This window comes from Saimiri boliviensis, chromosome 12 (genome assembly GCF_048565385.1).
Source record: "Saimiri boliviensis isolate mSaiBol1 chromosome 12, mSaiBol1.pri, whole genome shotgun sequence".
Lineage (NCBI taxonomy): Eukaryota > Metazoa > Chordata > Mammalia > Primates > Cebidae > Saimiri > Saimiri boliviensis.
Genome location: NC_133460.1, coordinates 71,777,602 through 71,795,085, shown reverse-complemented (window position 1 = coordinate 71,795,085; position 17,484 = coordinate 71,777,602). Strand labels below are relative to the sequence as shown.

The 17,484-nt window shown below is 36.1% G+C and overlaps 1 protein-coding gene across 8 annotated transcripts in view; it reads right to left on the bottom strand.

Annotated features, from left to right (window-relative positions):
* Window positions 1-2,872: 2,872 nt before the first annotated feature.
* A1CF (APOBEC1 complementation factor) overlaps window positions 2,873-17,484 on the bottom strand; it is a 75,781-nt gene continuing 61,169 nt past the window's right edge. For 7 of the 8 annotated variants that reach the window (XM_039465328.2, XM_003922446.4, XM_074382516.1 and 4 more), the window contains 5 exons: window positions 14,726-14,999; window positions 12,539-12,744; window positions 9,361-9,497; window positions 8,184-8,335; window positions 2,873-5,058 (listed from right to left, as the gene is read on the bottom strand). In XM_039465328.2, the coding sequence (XP_039321262.2) occupies window positions 4,913-5,058; window positions 8,184-8,335; window positions 9,361-9,497; window positions 12,539-12,744; window positions 14,726-14,999 (915 nt within the window). In that variant the 3' untranslated portion in view covers window positions 2,873-4,912. The remainder of the gene's footprint in view (window positions 5,059-8,183; window positions 8,336-9,360; window positions 9,498-12,538; window positions 12,745-14,725; window positions 15,000-17,484) is intronic. The other variant, XM_010333312.3, reaches the window with a different exon arrangement.

The window sequence follows — 17,484 nt, the reverse complement described above, 5'->3', positions numbered from 1 at the left end:
TTCAAGTAATATTCCCTTTCTAAAATTGGCTATAAATTTCATTATTAGTGAGAGAGTACAAGGTTTTCTTTTAGCTTTCCTACAAAACTGAGGAGAACTCTGGACACATAAAGTTTACAGTCTCCCACAAATGAGCCTACATATACATTGCTATCTATATTAAACTTACACATTCTATTTTCTGCATAAATATTGTTAGACAGCATGGCTTTCAAAATGCTGGATATTTTGAGGGCAATAGAGTATTCTGTGCCCATTTTTCATTTAATAAAAAAAGTTTAAATGTTTTGCTCCTTAGGTAAAGAGAGAGAATGGGAGTCAGAAAAATCTCTTTTTCCTTAGTTTCACTCATTATAGCACAATTTACTTTGTTTTTCTAACGTTGGCAAACACAAACATAGAGTCTGGTATATACATTACATTTCTATGAATATGTTCTAGTAAAATGCAGAGCATTTTTCAATACATTGTTCGAGTAAACTAAAATTTCAAAATCAAATTTGACAATTTAACAAAACCTAGTTGACAATGGTTGCATGTCAGGTAGGAATATTTACTGCCTAGTTTCTTTCTGTCTTCCAATAAGTATATACAAAATCTTAAGTTATCCTGTTAATATTTTCTTTTTAAAAATATTTATCCAAAGTATTTTTGTAGTACTTACTAGAAACTTAGTTTTATCTTTAACAGATTTATTTACAATATATAAAAGCATATCTACAAAATATAAAAAGTATCAAGTTTCTGGGCTAATTTTTAGATACATTTTCATCCCCCTGGGAACTTTTATTTGAATGCAAGGAGAGAATAATCATGACTTTGTGTGAACATTGAACACATTGTTAATTTTCTGTTGTAAGTTACTGTTAGAAAATCTTAGTGTTGGAGTTGTTCAATAATAATAGACTTTATCAAACTTCATAGCTTAGAATGCAATGAAAATTACCCCAATTATTAACTTGATTGCCCTTTATTTTACAAATGGCACACTTAAGAACCTAACTGTCTATGTGATTCTAATTGTGGCCCAGTTGTCCAAGACAGAATTATGAAATAGTCATTTAGAATATAATAAAAATTAATAAAAATAAAAAATTATGTTGACGCAATATTTTGCTAAATGCAATCAGAAGAATTTTTTTTTCTAAAAAAAACTTTTAAGTAAAATAAAAACCAATTTTCTTCACAGCTGATATGAATGCATACCTATAATTTAATTTCTATCCCACCTTGAAAAAGTTAAGGAACTGTGGTTTGGAAATAGGTCCCTTTTTGTTAGATACTTGTTTTTGCTTTTTTTTTGGAGACAGGGTGTTGCACTGTCACCCAGGCTGGAGTTGATGTGATGTGAACATGGGTCACTGCAGCCTTGCCCTCTGGGACTCCAGCAATCCTCCTGCCTCAGCTTCCCAAGTAGCTGAGACCACAGGCCCACATCATCACACCTGGCCAATTATTATTATTATCATTATTTTTTGTAGAGGTGGGGTTCTCTCCACGTTGCCCAGTCTGGTCTTGAACTCCTGGCCTCCAGCAATCTTCCTGCTTGGCCTCCCAAAGTACTGGGGTTACAGACATGGGCCACGGTGCCAGATATTTTTTGAAATCCATATTTTCTTGACATGAGGTAGCTTTTTAGCAGCACTTTGGGTGCTGTTCCCCAAACAGTATGGTTTGGCATGATAACAGATTGGAGGATAATCTAGTCATCTAGGAGAATTATATTTCATTACATCTGAAGGTGCTGTTCTAGCTATAGTAATGCAGTGGGAGAGAAGTAAAGCAGTTTGAGAAGAGGCAGCATTTTTACGGGAAAGAAAATAGATACCCATTCTCATTGCTGATCCATTTCCTCCTACTGAAGCAACATCAGGCTGATTTTAATTATCAATTAGCTATTAATTATCAGAATTTAGAGACCCAATTCAAATGTACTGGATGTTCCTAAATTATTGTTTTGTTATTATAACCTGGTTGGCTAATTTTAATTTTTTTCTATGAAGAATTAGGGAGCATTCCAATAAGAAATAACAGAAGAATTGATAGTGATGCAGAAGGTTTGAAGGTATTAAATAGGTGCTAATTTCTTAAGTCTAAAAATATAAACCTTATGCAAAATTAGCCTTTGGTTCTACCAGCAATTTAAAAAAGCCAATTTTCTTAATAATTTTAAACTTAACAGCAGCAGGACTTTCTCTATCTACTTGACTTGGGGGAAAGTAAAAATAAACATATGGCATGGTAGACACATTAACAGTTTCTATGAATATATTTTAATGGAATTCAAAGTATTCCTTAGATACTACTAAAATAAAGTAAAATTTTAGCAAAAAAAACAAAACCACATCTACCTATTTGTACAAAACTGGCTCTAGGGAGGTAAATGGTGTGATAACTTGAGATGATGTTCCCGTGGTAATTTTCTCGATACTTTGATATTATTGTATGTTTGGGTGTTTGCTCTTAATCTTGTGTAAAAGCAATTATGACTTTATCCAGAATAATGAATTTTTTTCTCATAAAGAAATTCCAGTATTAACTATTTTTTTCATTTTGATTAAATTTAAAACTTCTTCGAATCAAACCTAATCTGCATTGACTAGCCATCTGATAATAAATACTCTTTGCTATTTATTTTCAAAGATTTTAAGGAAAGTCAGAACTTCCGCTCCTAGAATTTGGAATGCTTTTATAGACTGAGTAAAAATTTGCCCGCCCCAATGGACATTTGTATGTCAATGTAATTACTATCTTTGAGAATAAAAGCAGATCTCTGGGAGAGTATAAATTTGAATCTAAGAATTGCTTTAGGAGAAAGTTGTTTTACTTTCTCCTTTTTAGAGTTAGTTTCAAGCCTACATAAATTACTTTTAAATTCATACTGTTAATGGGATAAGTATGATTTGGCTATTTGTTTTAACTTAGAAGATTTTTAATTGCATTTTTCTATTTAACAAAAGTGAAACAAAATAAGAAATTAAGAAATAGAGTATAAATACAAGAATATAGCAATTCCCAAACCTAGGTGCATATTGAAATCACCTAGGGATCATTAAAAAATACTGACGCCAGGCACCCATCCAAAGAAATTTTGATGTAAATGTTATGAGATACCATATTGGCATTAGCATTTTTAAAAGCTCTCCAGATGATTCTGTTGTACAGCTTACTTTGGGAACTACTGTCTTAAGAAATATTAGAAGCTAAATGTATAACAGAAAGCACAGGGCCTTTCCGACTTTCAGTTGTAGCCTTGAAGCCTTTGTTACCTCACTGGAGTTAGTACAACTGAAATATTACAAGTACTTTTAATTGTGATTGAAATTTACCTGATTTTGATTAGAATCTGGTCTGCTTTTGGATCACAGGATTCCATTAAGGAGTTGGCAAAATTTTCTGTCTTTGTATTAATGTTTTCCTTTGCTTTCTGTAGATTTTTGTAAGGGCCAAGGGATTTTAAAAAATGAAAATTGTAGTACTGTATCTTAAACCAAGAATGAGGCTGAAGTAGGAGTAATAGGTGTTTGCTGTTGGACTTAGATTATTTAAGTTTGAATAAAGCATTCATTTGCAAATATGGCAAGAAAGTAGTGCCTTCTCTTTACCTCTGTTCCAGGTTTCGTAGTGCTGTTGCTCCCCTCTCTTCATCATCAGATGTTCCTGGAGAAGAGGTCCAGGACTCTAGGGGGATTTTGGTAAATGACACCCATGCTGATTGAAAGAGTTTCTAATCAGCAATGATTGATTTAAGATTTTTCTGTGGCAGCTTCAAGACAAAAGGACTGAGGCATGGTGAATCTGCCTGATACTCACTGAAAGAAAAAGGAAGGAAAGATAGAGGATTTCCTGGCAGATTTAAAATAAATCAGTTAGATAATTCAAGGCTAACCCCAAGTTAATATAACTGTCTCTGAATACTAGATGGTGGGGTGGATATTGCAAAAATATTAACGAAATGATAGTAAATCTGCACTTCTCTCTTTAAAATGACTTTTCAGTCAATTTGCTGAATAGGAAGAAGTATCATAAATGATATTCTGTATATCTGATTTACATTTTTTATAATATTAGGTAGGAGAAAAATGAGTCTTAGATGATGAAAATAAATCAATATGAACAAGTCAAAACATTTTAAATTAGAAAAAGTCATTTCATGTTGGCATGATTATTGGAAGAGGTAGGAGTTCTAGGGAAATATAGGTGTGGACTAATTAGCTGAATAAACAGTGGGACCTGGATTTGTTTTAACCATATCTGCATTAATCACATCATATCTATTTCTAGGAAGTCCCCATGGGTTGCAGGGGACAGGAAGATCCTGATCTATGACAAATTGACTGGATGTAATTTTCAGGCTGAAGAGAGGTTGAATCCACAAAATCTTGAACAGTCTTTCATGAGCTCAGGCCTGCAATCATGCCCCAAAGAGTGGGCCATGGTGAATGCATTTTGAAAATGCATTCTACCTTCCCTTTTCCTCTTTATGACTTTGTGTATCACAAAAGCAGCTATGAGCCAGAGGTAAGACTCTGGCATTTACTTGGCTTCCTTGGTTGTTAGTGACTGCTTAGGACTGCTCCGTCTCTCCCAACCCTTGCCAGCTAAAAGCTCTCTTGCCACCCTGGCAGGATTTGTAAACATATTCCCTAAACACTCAGGATCACTGGAAGAACAACTTTTGGGGCAGTGGCTCTCCAGCTTTCTGTTAAACAAAAGGCTCTTTAACATTTGGTTTCATTTCAGAATAACATTCCTACTTCATGATTCTACAACTGGTGTAAGCTATACTGTCTCTGGAAAGACATTTCTTTAGGAAAGATATTACTATGATCATTAGGGGACTGAGTTAGAGGTTTATTTACTTTTTTAAATAGAGTTTTGTGTGTCTTATTCTTAAATTTAAAAAGTATCTTCAGAAGGCGCCATATCCATCCCCTCGGGCAGTCACTGCAAAAGTAGGGTAGACCTCATAGGTTGTATATGCTGCTAAGTCTTGTCCAAGGGTTACTGCTTGCTTGAGCTGGGCTGCAGACACAGTTGCATTAGGGACAGCATATCCTGGAGGAAGATGCAGAGAAAACTTCATGAAAGGAATTCACATTTGCTCCCTTTTGGCTTATTGTCTTTTTTTAGAAATACGAATATTTAACATATTGCTTAAAGCTAAAAGTTAATATATATATATTTTTAAAGTGCCATTAGGGACACAGTATGTTAACTCAGTGATTTTAAATGACATTTACAAAGTCCTAGGACAAGGTTCCCAAAAGTAGGGTCAACCACCTGTGCCAGAATCACTTTATACTTAAAAGATGCTTGGGATTGGGTCCAAGGAAGAGAAACTTAACAGGATGCTGAGTTGATTAAAGCTTGTGATTTATAACTATTTGAGGGCCTCTGAATTTATAAATGAGAAAGAGTGATTGAAGGGTTAGCTGGGCATGGTATGTGAGGAGGTGGGGCTCTGTAGGACTAGTTCTCTTGCAACCCCACACCGGCCTCAATGAAACTTAAGTTGAACAATGAGAACACATGGACACAGGGAGGGGAGCACTACACACTGGGGTCTGTTGGGGGGAAATTGGGGAGGGGTGGGGGGGTGGGGAGGTGGGAAGAGATAGCATGGGGAGAAATGACAGATACAGGTGAGGGGACGGAAGGCAGCAAACCACACTGCCATGTGTGTACCTATGCAACAATCTTGCATGTTCATCACATGTACCCCCAAACCTAAAATGCAATAAAAAAAAAAAAAGATTTGCCTTTACCCAAGAAGATGTATAGAGACTGGGAGACAGTAGGAGAAATACTATAAAGTTTAAATGTGCTTCTCCATAATACCTTAAAAGCAAATGCCTAACCTGTCCATGTTTAAATCTAACCAAGAATGGCAAAAGCACCTTATTATCTCCCAAGTGCCTCATCAAGCCTGTGCTTGGTGTGTTCAGAGGCCCTGATGCTGGTTCTCCCCCTCAGAGAACCAAAGTGCCTGAAAATTAAAAAAATAATCTATGTGCTTTCATGTTAGCATTGTGGTCTAGTGGATGAGCATTCACTTTTGTAGAAGAAAGCATAGTAGCTACTATCTAAAACATTATTTCTCTGTATTGTTTTAGTCTAAAACCTGAATATTTCTGAGATGATCCAAAAACTGTAAAAGATAACAAGAGAAAGAGAGAAGTATACTTAAGTACAAATAGGTAGTTTGTTGTTGTTGTTGTTGTTGTTGCTGTTGTCTTAAACCCCGTCTGGTTTATGTGCGGTAGAAGCCTGCCCAACCCCAGACACATTGATTTTTTTCTGGTGGCTTCTCAGAAAGTGGTGGCAGGAAGCTGGTTGGATTATTTTGAACAAAAATTGAATACGCTTGGAGCATTCACTTTGGTCAGTACTGCTGATTAATGCACTAGTGAAGTTTGTTCCATTTTCCCAGGATAGAAGACATGTGTTAACAGTTATTTTCATAAATTTGGAAACAGTATTTCTAAGTAAGTAAGTAACATAATTGTGCAAGTGTGTGCATGCATGCATGCATGTGTTCATGGCACAGGTTTTACCTTTAAGGATTTTGAATTTTCTTTTTCAACTTGATCAATTTGTTAAGTGTCAGGATGTTTATGTTTCAAATCAATCCTTCCCTTGGTGCCTATTATTCTTTGCTTGACTCCACAGCAGTTACGAGAGGCTCTCAGATCCTTAGGCATTCCCAAGACAACGCTCATACCCCAAATATTTTTAACTTCTCACAGAAGCCAATAGAAATGAGAATAAGGTAAAACATTCTTGGGTAAAAGCAAATTATTTCCAATGTGAAAGCAAACTTATTCTCCTGACAGTAGCTCATTAGTTTTATAGTACATTTGTTAGGCGTCTTTGGCGGCAGCTTTCTATAAGATGAGGGCTCAACTTTCTCTAAGAAAGCCCTGGCATGTGTCCTGAGTAAGTGGTCATGTAAACATCCTGTGATGTGGAAAGCAAGCACCGGCTGCTGGCCCCACACTGCCCAGGAAGGACCTTACTCTCTGTAGTGTCAGCTGTTTGCTTGGTAACCTCCAAAGGACTCACCACAGAGTGTTTCCAAGTTCTTACAGAGAAACAAAGCCAGGGTTGAGGTCACTTTCAGATGTGAAACATTATTAGTGTTAGCCTTGTTTGCCAGAATGGAGGAGTTATTCACAACTTTTGAGAAAAAACAAAACAAACAAACAAAAAAACATAACTGGGAGCAAGTCCCAGATGCAGTGGTGTGAGGAACATAAAAGTTCTCACACCTACACATGAGCAATATATGAATTAATTAATCAATTCTAGTTAAAAATCCAATTTGGACTTATGGGGCACATACTGACACAATGACAAGTCAGAATGACAGATTTCTTAAATAGAAATGAGCTTTTACTAAAAAAAACGGATAAAAAATTTTCAGTGAGAAAAAGTTTTCTAAACAACTTTCTTGCCTGGTTCCCTTTAATCTCTAAAGGATTCATTTTTAATTATTAGCCTTTGTTGTGAGTACATAATAAATGGGGACAAGTCTTTTAAATGTGACCTCTGAAGGCATTGTTGAGCTACAGATAGGCTTTGCTTTAAGCAATCAGCATATGCCCCAGACCAATATTATAGAACAGATAAATTGAGTTGAGCCCTGATTATTCACATATTGAAAATATTTCTGTCTGTTCCTCACTCTCATATAATTTTTGACTTTAAAATCTTTTTGGAAATAAAATTAATAAAAGTAGATTGAAGATTGGAGAGGGAGAAAGGATTGCTGAAAAGCTAATTGCCATTGGCAAATTACTTAATCTTTCTATACTTGGGTTCTTCATCTTCATAATGGGCTTTCTAATGAAACCCAACTCTTGGTGGTGTCATGAGCATTACTAAGATATTATAATGCTTCCTCACCATTTAGGTGAATGCCTAGCACACAGTAAGAGCTCCAATAAACATCATCTATCCATAGGCAGTCTCAAACTCTCTTACTAAAAGTAAAAACCAAAACAAACCAGACTCAGAGAGACTGACTCATTCAGATCACACAGCCGTTTAAAGCTGGGCCGAGACCAGAACCCACTCTGCTGCCCAGCTTGATTTTCTTGCCTCATGCTTTAGTGGGTCACTCATTAGGGTTTCCCTAATACTCTCTGAAAGGTGCCAATTCTGACATAATTTCCCCATACCTGGGAAAGCAGTAGCAGCAGCAGCAGCAGCAGCCATGGTGCCAGGATCGCCTCCATCGGTGGGGATGCCCAGGGTCTGCAGGGTGTATTCGGCTGCGTATGTCTTTGCTTCATCCACATAGGCACTCAGCTTTGGAGGTGTGAAAGGGTGGCTGGAAAGCAAATCAGTCAGGGTAGGCATTTTTAAACTGGTACAGTTGAGTCAGGTGAAAACCTAAGGCACTATCAGCTTTGTTAGATGACTGGATGGTGGTATTTTGCTTGGGTATTTTTCATTCTGTTTGCTGTTAAAGCTTCTAAATATAGGTTGCATGTAGGAATATTTACAAATCGATCTAGAACATCAGTGGTTGATGACATTACTGGGACATACAAGTAATTCACTACATGGCTTTTCTAAAGCAAAAGTGAAACAAATTCTTCCTAAAATATATAGAAATACAGGTTCAAGGTAAATTTCAGGAGGTGATATCTACTAACAGAGAGGTCATATACTTGGTCCAAAATTTAAATGATGGGCCATTGTGTTATTATGTATAAAAGTGGTAATGTCATATTATTCAACCTAAACACTGCACAGATAAAAGAATGGGCTATGGTTTTGTTTGTTTGTTTGAAATGGAGTCTTGCTCTGTTGCCTAGGCTGGAGTGCAGTGGCACAATCTCAACAACCTCCAGCTCCCAGGTTCAAGCAATTCTCTAGCCTCAGCCTCCCAAGTAATTGGGACTACAGGGGCCTGCCACCACACCCAGCTAATTTTAGTATTTTTAGTAGAGACAAGATTTCACTATGTTGGCCAGGCTGGTCTTGAACTCCTGACCTCAAGTGATCCACCTGTCTTGGCCTCCCAAGGTGCTGGGATTATAGGCATGAGCCACCATGCCCAGCCAAGAATGGGCTATAGTTTTTTTATTTCTATTGCATTTTACATTACTGTTTTCCACTGGTTGGTGATGCTACACAACCTTCATTGTATATATAAAATTTGGGGGCCTTTATGTGCTGGTTTCATAGCTGGCACATCCCAACTACATATCTCAGTGTTTGCACTTAAAGAAAAATGAGTCAGTGGTAGACCTGAGTATCTTGTTTAGACGGTGACTAAATGCACTTAATTTTTAGAAGTGTGTCCTGCTCTAAAATCAAAATGGTGAGGAATTTGGAGAAGTTACACACATTGCAGGATTCTGGCTGGCTAGAGCAGGGATGGTTATTTTGTATAAGAAGAGCTGTCTTTGGTCTTGTCCAATAGCGGAATGCAGCTGGTACACTGGCTGTCCCCAGTTATTTTTCTGACAAATCTCTTCTAATATCTATAAGAATTAAAAAAAATGTTATTTCCCCTCAAATGACACATTCACATTATTTCCCAAGTTTTCAGGTTTTTAAACACTAATCTTCGGAGTTCAAGCTAATATCAGAAGATATAAAATGCCACATAGTTTAATGACTCATAAAATTTAAGATGAACTCAATTTGAACTCCATTACAAATGTTAGGTCTATCAGTTCATAAAAATAACTTTCACACCATTTACTGTAATATGTTTTTAGTTTAGTACTTCAGCTGTAACTTTTTACCAAAAGCTTACTTTTATGACTTGTTTGGTGTATATATATATATATATATATATATATATATATATATGTATGTATAATTATTGCTCCAATACTGTATGTATAGATTTACTCATTGTTACCCTCAATCTCTGGGTTTATAATGATTTAGAGATGATAACCTAACAATATATTTTTCTTTCATGTCATTTGTCATAAGGTTTTAATCTCACAATTTTATAAAAGTAGAATTGAAAAGTTTAATGGATTGGAATTTATTGAGCATTCCTAGATGGGAGTTGACAGTTGCGATGTTTTTATTTGCTTGGTAAGACACTACTTCTGGCTTTTTTTTTCTTAATGACAATATGCTTTTTAGCATCCTCCTGTATGTTTTTCTCTTCTGTAATTACTCCAAACTGAATATTTTCTAAAGATTCATAGTTTCTTTATTCTGAAGCCATTTTTGGTTGTCCAGAGGTCCTGATGCTCTCTTTAGTCAGCAGATTTAGTAGACTGTGCAAAACAGGGCATCAGGCTGAGAAAATAACTATAAGACAGAACAATGCCCCAGAATGGGTCTCTGGGGTTTCTTACTTAATTTGTGCTAACAAACCCAGCTGCAATAGCATGACATTTTCCAGGTTATTAATTTGTAGATTGTTCCTATTTTCTCTATTGACATTTTCTTTTTAATACTCTTGTTGTGTAGGATGTCTTGTCATCCTCAGAGCATTCTCTACAGTTCTTGGGCAATAATAAAGGAGCTTTTTCTGGTAGATATTATGCCTGCCTGTTCATGCCAGGTGAGCAAACCCTGGTGGAAAGAGTGCCAGCTCTCACTGCTGACTTTGTAGGGCAGTGCTTGTCTCTCTGCTTTTGGCTGGAAGTTTGTAACTTTACTTTGGGGTTGTTTAGGCCCCATCTATATAGGTGGTGGCATGGTCTTCATGTCTAAGCTCTAGTTGTAGAATTTCAGAGACAAATTAAAGAACTTTTATTAATTGATAGAGATTATTACCTACATATTAATATAAAACATGATGAATTTCTAGCTTGAGTTTAATGTAAAACAAAGAGATCTCTTTATATTATAGCAGCACTCAGAATTACTGTTATACAGAATTTGTGACTATTATTTTTTATTTTCTTGAAAGATTTATAAGTATTTCAGTACTTGAATCAGGTTCTTTGTTTTGGGTTTTAACCCAAGAGAAACTGGATGACTAGCTTTTGTATTTTCTGAACAAACTTCATCATATCACTTACCAGATTTCATTATAATTATATGTTTACATGTCAATTTTTTTCCCCACTGAATTGCCATCTGATTTTTGATGAGAGGTATTTTGTTATATTTACTTCTACATCTCCAGCACCTAGCGCACTACAGGGTGCATAAGAGAAGCTTACTAAATCTTTTGTGAACAAACAAATGATGGCTGTTTAGCACTCTGATAGGCATTCTCTTTGTTTTTTAATTGCCTGGGTAGGGTTAGCAGAATCCTTAGATAAACTAATTTGTAGATAAAAGACAGCCAGAAATCCCGTAATACAATTACCCAAAATGAGCTTTTAGAAAACCACATTTTATTCTTGATGAAAATTATAAGGGCTCCTACCATACATGTGGTGCGTATACCTTTGGCATGGGAGTAGGGAAGTTTCCTTGAAGATACACAAACTGTAACTCTGGTTATTCAGCCAAAATGTATTTCAGAGAGATCAGCACCTATAACACTCCCACAGGGAACAGTTTCAGGGTTAGCATAGACCCTGATTTGTTTTATTTTTAAACCTGGGAGTCAGTTTCCATATCAGAACTTTTATAAATTTTAATTTTCCAATAATAAAAACCACAGGCTAATTCTGAAGTATGGAAACTCAGAACTGTTAAATAAACACAATAAAAATTCACTGTAATGGCACTACCCAAATATAACTATTGAGGAAGAGTTAATTTGGTATGACTGATGACATCTTGTAGTAAACGTAGATATTCACCTAGATATCATGGTGGAGTTTTCCCTTAGATACACTATTTCCAAGAAAAGATGTCCTACATGGTTTATTCAGGGCCCTGCCATAATACTCTTCATTTGCCAAACAACCTGGCTCACACACAATAGACATTTATTCTGAGATGGGGTCTTTGCCTCATTTTATTTTCATATAGGTTATTGGCTGATAATTCTCTCTCTCTCTTTTTTTTTTTTTTTTTTTTTTTTTTTTTGAGACGGAGTTTTGCTCTTGTTACCCAGGCTGGAGTGCAATGGCGCGATCTCGGCTCACCGCAACCTCCGCCTCCTGGGTTCAGGCAATTCTCCTGCCTCAGCCTCCTGAGTAGCTGGGATTACAGGCACGTGCCACCATGCCCAGCTAATGTTTTGTATTTTTAGTAGAGACGGGGTTTCACCATGTTGACCAGGATGGTCTCGATCTCTTGACCTCGTGATCCACCCGCCTCAGCCTCCCAAAGTGCTGGGATTACAAGCTTGAGCCACCGCGCCCAGCCGAGGCTGATAATTCTTAATAGCTCTAAGGTTCTTTGCCTTTCAGTGGAATATTGTTCAAGGTGTTAAACTTCATGGTTTAAAAAAAAAAAGAGTAAGGGCCTATAATAGCATAACGGCACCCAATGTCCAGCATTTGCTCAAAGTGTATCATGTTGATTGGATGTTTTATACGTTAAAAAAAAAAAAATCCATAGCTTGGGTAGGGATCAATTCATGTGATAAAAGTGAATGATGCTCGTTGGCACAACTTAAAGAAACTACTTCTGGAATAACATTACCTACCTGGGGAGCAAGTTTAATTCCTTGGGGTTTTAACGTGACAGGATTCATTGGGGTGAGCTCCATCCCAGGTAAAATGTCATAGAGTTTGTCTTCTCTCTTGTCTCCTTTGACCTGGTATCCTCGACCCAGGCCTGTGTATGCCAAATAGCCACGGCCGCCCAGTCCTCTCACTCCCGCAGCCCCTACAGGTACATTCATGTAAATTTCTAGGAACGTAAGAAGGCATTAAACTGAATCAAACCACCAGAAAATCACCCTGAATCTTACTGTAATGGAAAAGTTAGCCCAATTCATGGTGATTATTGCCCTGAAGATGGGTGGGAAACTCTAGGATTCTAATGTAATGAAACTCAACATAAGGTAAGGTTTAACATAGATGTCTCTCTCTTTTTTAAAAAAGCCTTCAGAAGAAAGCAATACCATTGATAAGTGCAGTACTACTGATAAGTACACAAGCAACTTAAAAGTTTTGGTAGAGAAATTTTGCAATTTTTTTCTTTAGGTAACCTTTTATTGGCATTTTCTATAGACTAATAAAGACTGGAAATGTATTTACTACAGCATTCCAACATAATTCAAACACTTGTTTTGAAATCAGTCTTGCTTAGAGACTGTCACTGATCAGTATATCAGAAATAAATTCCGGCTTCCCTAATTATCCCACCTTCAATGACTTACTGGAAAATAAACATTTAGAAAGCATGCTTTTAAGTTCACCATCCTCTCTCTTATGTTTGGTCAATGTGATGCTTAAATTTCCATTGAGTTTCATGCATAGATTCCTTTTGATTTTTGTTTTGCCATGTTACTGCTTTGATCTATTGGTGGCATAGAGATAAAAATTAAATTGATTTCCCTTCATCCATGAATATTATTCATTGATTATTTTCTTGTTATAAGATAGACATTTTTTTTCCCTTTTACTGGAGTTTGGTTTTTTCTACATTATAACTGGTGGACAATTTGCATTCGATGTATGGATTCGTTAATGATGTGATTTTACATTATAAATGCATAATATTTCAATGATACAATTTATCATCACATAAACAAATTATCCTAAAGGAAATCCTGATTATTTCATTTGCATTACAGTTTTGGGCAAAATAATTATGAGTATGAAACTTTTAAGGCTGTTGAAGACTAGAGCTCCTAGGATGATCAATTCAGTTCCTCTGAAAATTAGTAAAACGTAGTAAGGTAAGTGTTTCCACATAATCTAGATGTGCCTCTTTGCTTCTAAGTCAAACCCAAAAATAGACCTAAATACACAGTTTGTTTATTGAATTGCCCAGATTCATGTCGTATTTGGAAGATAGAACTGGGATTCAGCTGGCATTAGCCACATCCTAGAAGAACTAATCTGAAGAAACCAAAAACACAGGGATAAGCTAGTTTCTTGGAAATAAAATAAAGGCTTTCTTTATTTTCTAGCTTCCTTGAAGAAATGAAGCTTGAAAAACTGCTCAAACATTTAGAATTCTTACAGGATTCAAATGTGAAATATTTATTGTTTTATTAGCAGTCCAGTTGAGGGTTCTTTTTTTTTCTAGTTAGTGTTTATTTAGTTCTCCATGTACTAAAGAAATACAGTGATTTCCTTAATAGTTTGGCTTTTAAGAAAGTATAAGACATATTTCTTGGAAGAGGTCAGATGAGAATATCTCATATGTCTGTTATATTATATCTATTATTATTTGCGATTTATATGTTAAGATGATGTCACTGAGTTACCATAAAATACACACATGCCTTGAAATATTTTTGCTATAAGGAAGTTGGTTTCCACTGAACTATACTTGTCTATCCCAGAAGTGTTGTAATGAGCCACAGATGACTGCACAATAGTGGACAAGTGATACATAAGCTAACGATTATGGAACTAGGTTTTAGTTTGTGCAAATTTTATGAGCCCATGCAAAGTTTGAATTTGTGCACTAGGCTCATTTGCACAATGTTCTGACCACATTTTTTCAATAACCAGTTGTAATGTAAAAAAGACTCCTATTAAAGGGAAACTATTGATATAATACTTGATTTTTAATAAAAATTTTTTCACTGCTTTTCACCCAGTGGACCCATCAAATGTATCTAAGGCTACTGCAGTACGAATCATTTGAAATCTTGGGATTACTCTAGATCTGACTGGTGTTACCTCTAACAGAAGCAAGATCTGACTGGTGTTACCTCTAACAGAAGGTGCTCGGATAATGGCTCTGTTGCTGAGGTGTCCTTTGGTGGCTGGGAAATGAAGACTGGGAATTGCTGCATAGGCCTGGGGGGCATAGAAGACAGGAGCTCCAAGGTAGGTTGTGGTGGGATCATAAACTTGGCCCAAAGAGTAGGTATACTCTCCTTGCAGCATGGTACCCCTTCCACCTGTACCTCGGGTGTACCTAACATAACTGTCCTTGTCCACTGGTTTTGCCAGGGTCACTTCAATGGGAGAACCATCCAGCACCTGTTGTAGGTAGCAAAGAAAAATCAACATGAGATGATATGAAGATAACCAGGTGTAGCTGAGCCCTAATAATGTGACTACTTTCAAGTGTTAGACTATTTGCTGTAGGCTTAGTGATTGTATCTTGTCGCTTTATAGGTTTGTGTTCATATGTCTGAGCAATTTGCCGGTAAGTTGCATAAGATGCCAACAGGTTTGACAGTAACATATTGGCCAGTGTCTATTGACATATTCATTATAAATTTACAATCTGGTTACAGTCAGTGAGACAGAAAGTTATTTAATATTTCTATTATGTCATATATGTTTTAAATTACATGTTTATATAATTAGACAACTACAAGAAAATTGAGGATTGTTATGGATGGTATAAAATCTCCATTACCTAGCACGATAAAATGAAGATGAAAGGAAACCAATAACGAGATCTTATCAATGATTAGCATTTAGCATGGACAGCTAAGCCAGGCCCTTCCAGCTGATAGCTAGCTAAATGTCATGCTCCTTAAAGCAGCCACACAAGTTTTCACTGGGGAAGAAGAGAGGCATAGTGTGGCCCTACCACAGGAAGAGGAATCTGGGAGGCTGTTGCATTGCCTGCCACAAGTTCTTCCTTGTGAAGCCACCTTTGGATCTGCTGAACAGTTGGGAACTAATAAACAGTGATGACGGGGTCGGTGTAATTGGGAGTGAGAGTAGTATTGAGGTTCTCAGATCATGCACCCCTTAACACTTGTCCTCAAGAATTATTGACACAAGTTTTGAAATTGCACACAGCTCCAGATGTCGAGGATAATGGATGTGTGTAGATCTGCATGTGCAAATACATTCTGTGTACTGCTTGCCTACACAAGAAACAAGTGGCTCTCAACAAATTCTTGATAGATTGATATATTTATTATCAAAGGGCAAAGTATTGTCAGAAAGCATTTGTGGCTTTTTAAAAATAAGAATATGATGATCCTCTATTTTATATATAGAATGCTTTTATATAAAGTGTTCCTACAGAATTTCCCATTCACTGCAGCTGAGTGTGCACCCTTATCCTCTGATTTCATCAGTGACTCTGTGCTTCCTGGATTATTGAAGTCTGCTGGAGAAAGCTTGTGCTTCATGGTCATCTTGACCATTTTATTCAGCCTCTGGATCAATTTGTCCCCAGTGTTATGTGTTTACCTTACTCTTTAGTAGCAGGAGCCAGTGTCAAATAAGTTAGACGGAATACTCCGAGAGACAGACAGAATCCAGCTGGTAGTCAATAATCTTATATTGATGGTGATGTAGTTAGAAAAAATAGATCTGGGATATTGAAAATAGGGGAGGACCTCGGGTATAAGATTCTTTATATCTTCAGTCTTGTCATAAGGAAGATGAGAGATCCAAATGGGTCTCTGCTTGTTGGCACTTCCAATTAGAGATATTTTGTATGGAATGATTCTTTGCTACAAATTCAGATTTCTTCTTGTAATTGGTTTTGCTCTGCCTTCCTCTGTTCCATCCAGCAGTATTTTAAACTCAACATTGTATTTTAGTTATTTGGTTTAGGTAGTTCCAGAGCTTGGACAATATCTTATTAATCTGTATAGGCCAAGCTCAGTAAAATTTCTTTCACTTCATAGACTTACAAAAAGAATAAATGAATAATCATTCTGGAGCTCAATTCATCATGTTTCTCTGAATAGACTTCCTGACTTCCATAACAATCTACCATATTGGAAACTTATAATAACTTGTCCTTTTTTCCCCACCCCTGTCTCCAATCAGTTCCTGAGGCCTTTGACTTGGTCCCCTACACTTCTGTACATGGCTGTCCCCTGCTTTCTATACCTACCTGAGTTCAAGACCTTATTTTGTCCCATTTGGGTGACTGTAATAGCTTTATAACTAGTTTCTATAATATGTTCCACTCGCTTACATTAAAAAGTAAATTCTTACTAGGTTAATTGTCCTGAGTTGTAAATGTGATAATTATTGGAAAAAAATTTCAAAGTCTCACCTCATCTAATAAATTAAATATAAATATCCATATATATGCTCAAAAATTTTCTTAGTTCCTAGGAAAACTTACTTTTGATTTTTCCATACCACATTATAGTCAAATATAATATTAAGTATATATTTAACTAAATAATATATGTAAACATTTCTATAAAAATACCTAGCTGTAAAAATTTTGAATAATTTGAATATGTTTCCATTGCAATTATTCCAATGTAATTATTGACATTTAATTTGTGATGGCTGTTCCTTCCCAGCAATCATCTTGTAAACTCAAGGATGTTTCCAAATGGAGAAAATCTAACTTACAAATTGTTTTCCAAGTAATAACACTTTTATGATAACTAAATGTGAGAATCAATGAAGACGAAATAATGCTTTTCTTTATACACATGTATTTAACTGTGCATTAGCTTTTGCTTTGCAGTTTTCTTTTTTTATATTTCAGAGTCAATACTTTCTCCACCCTTCCTCCAGTAGTCAAACA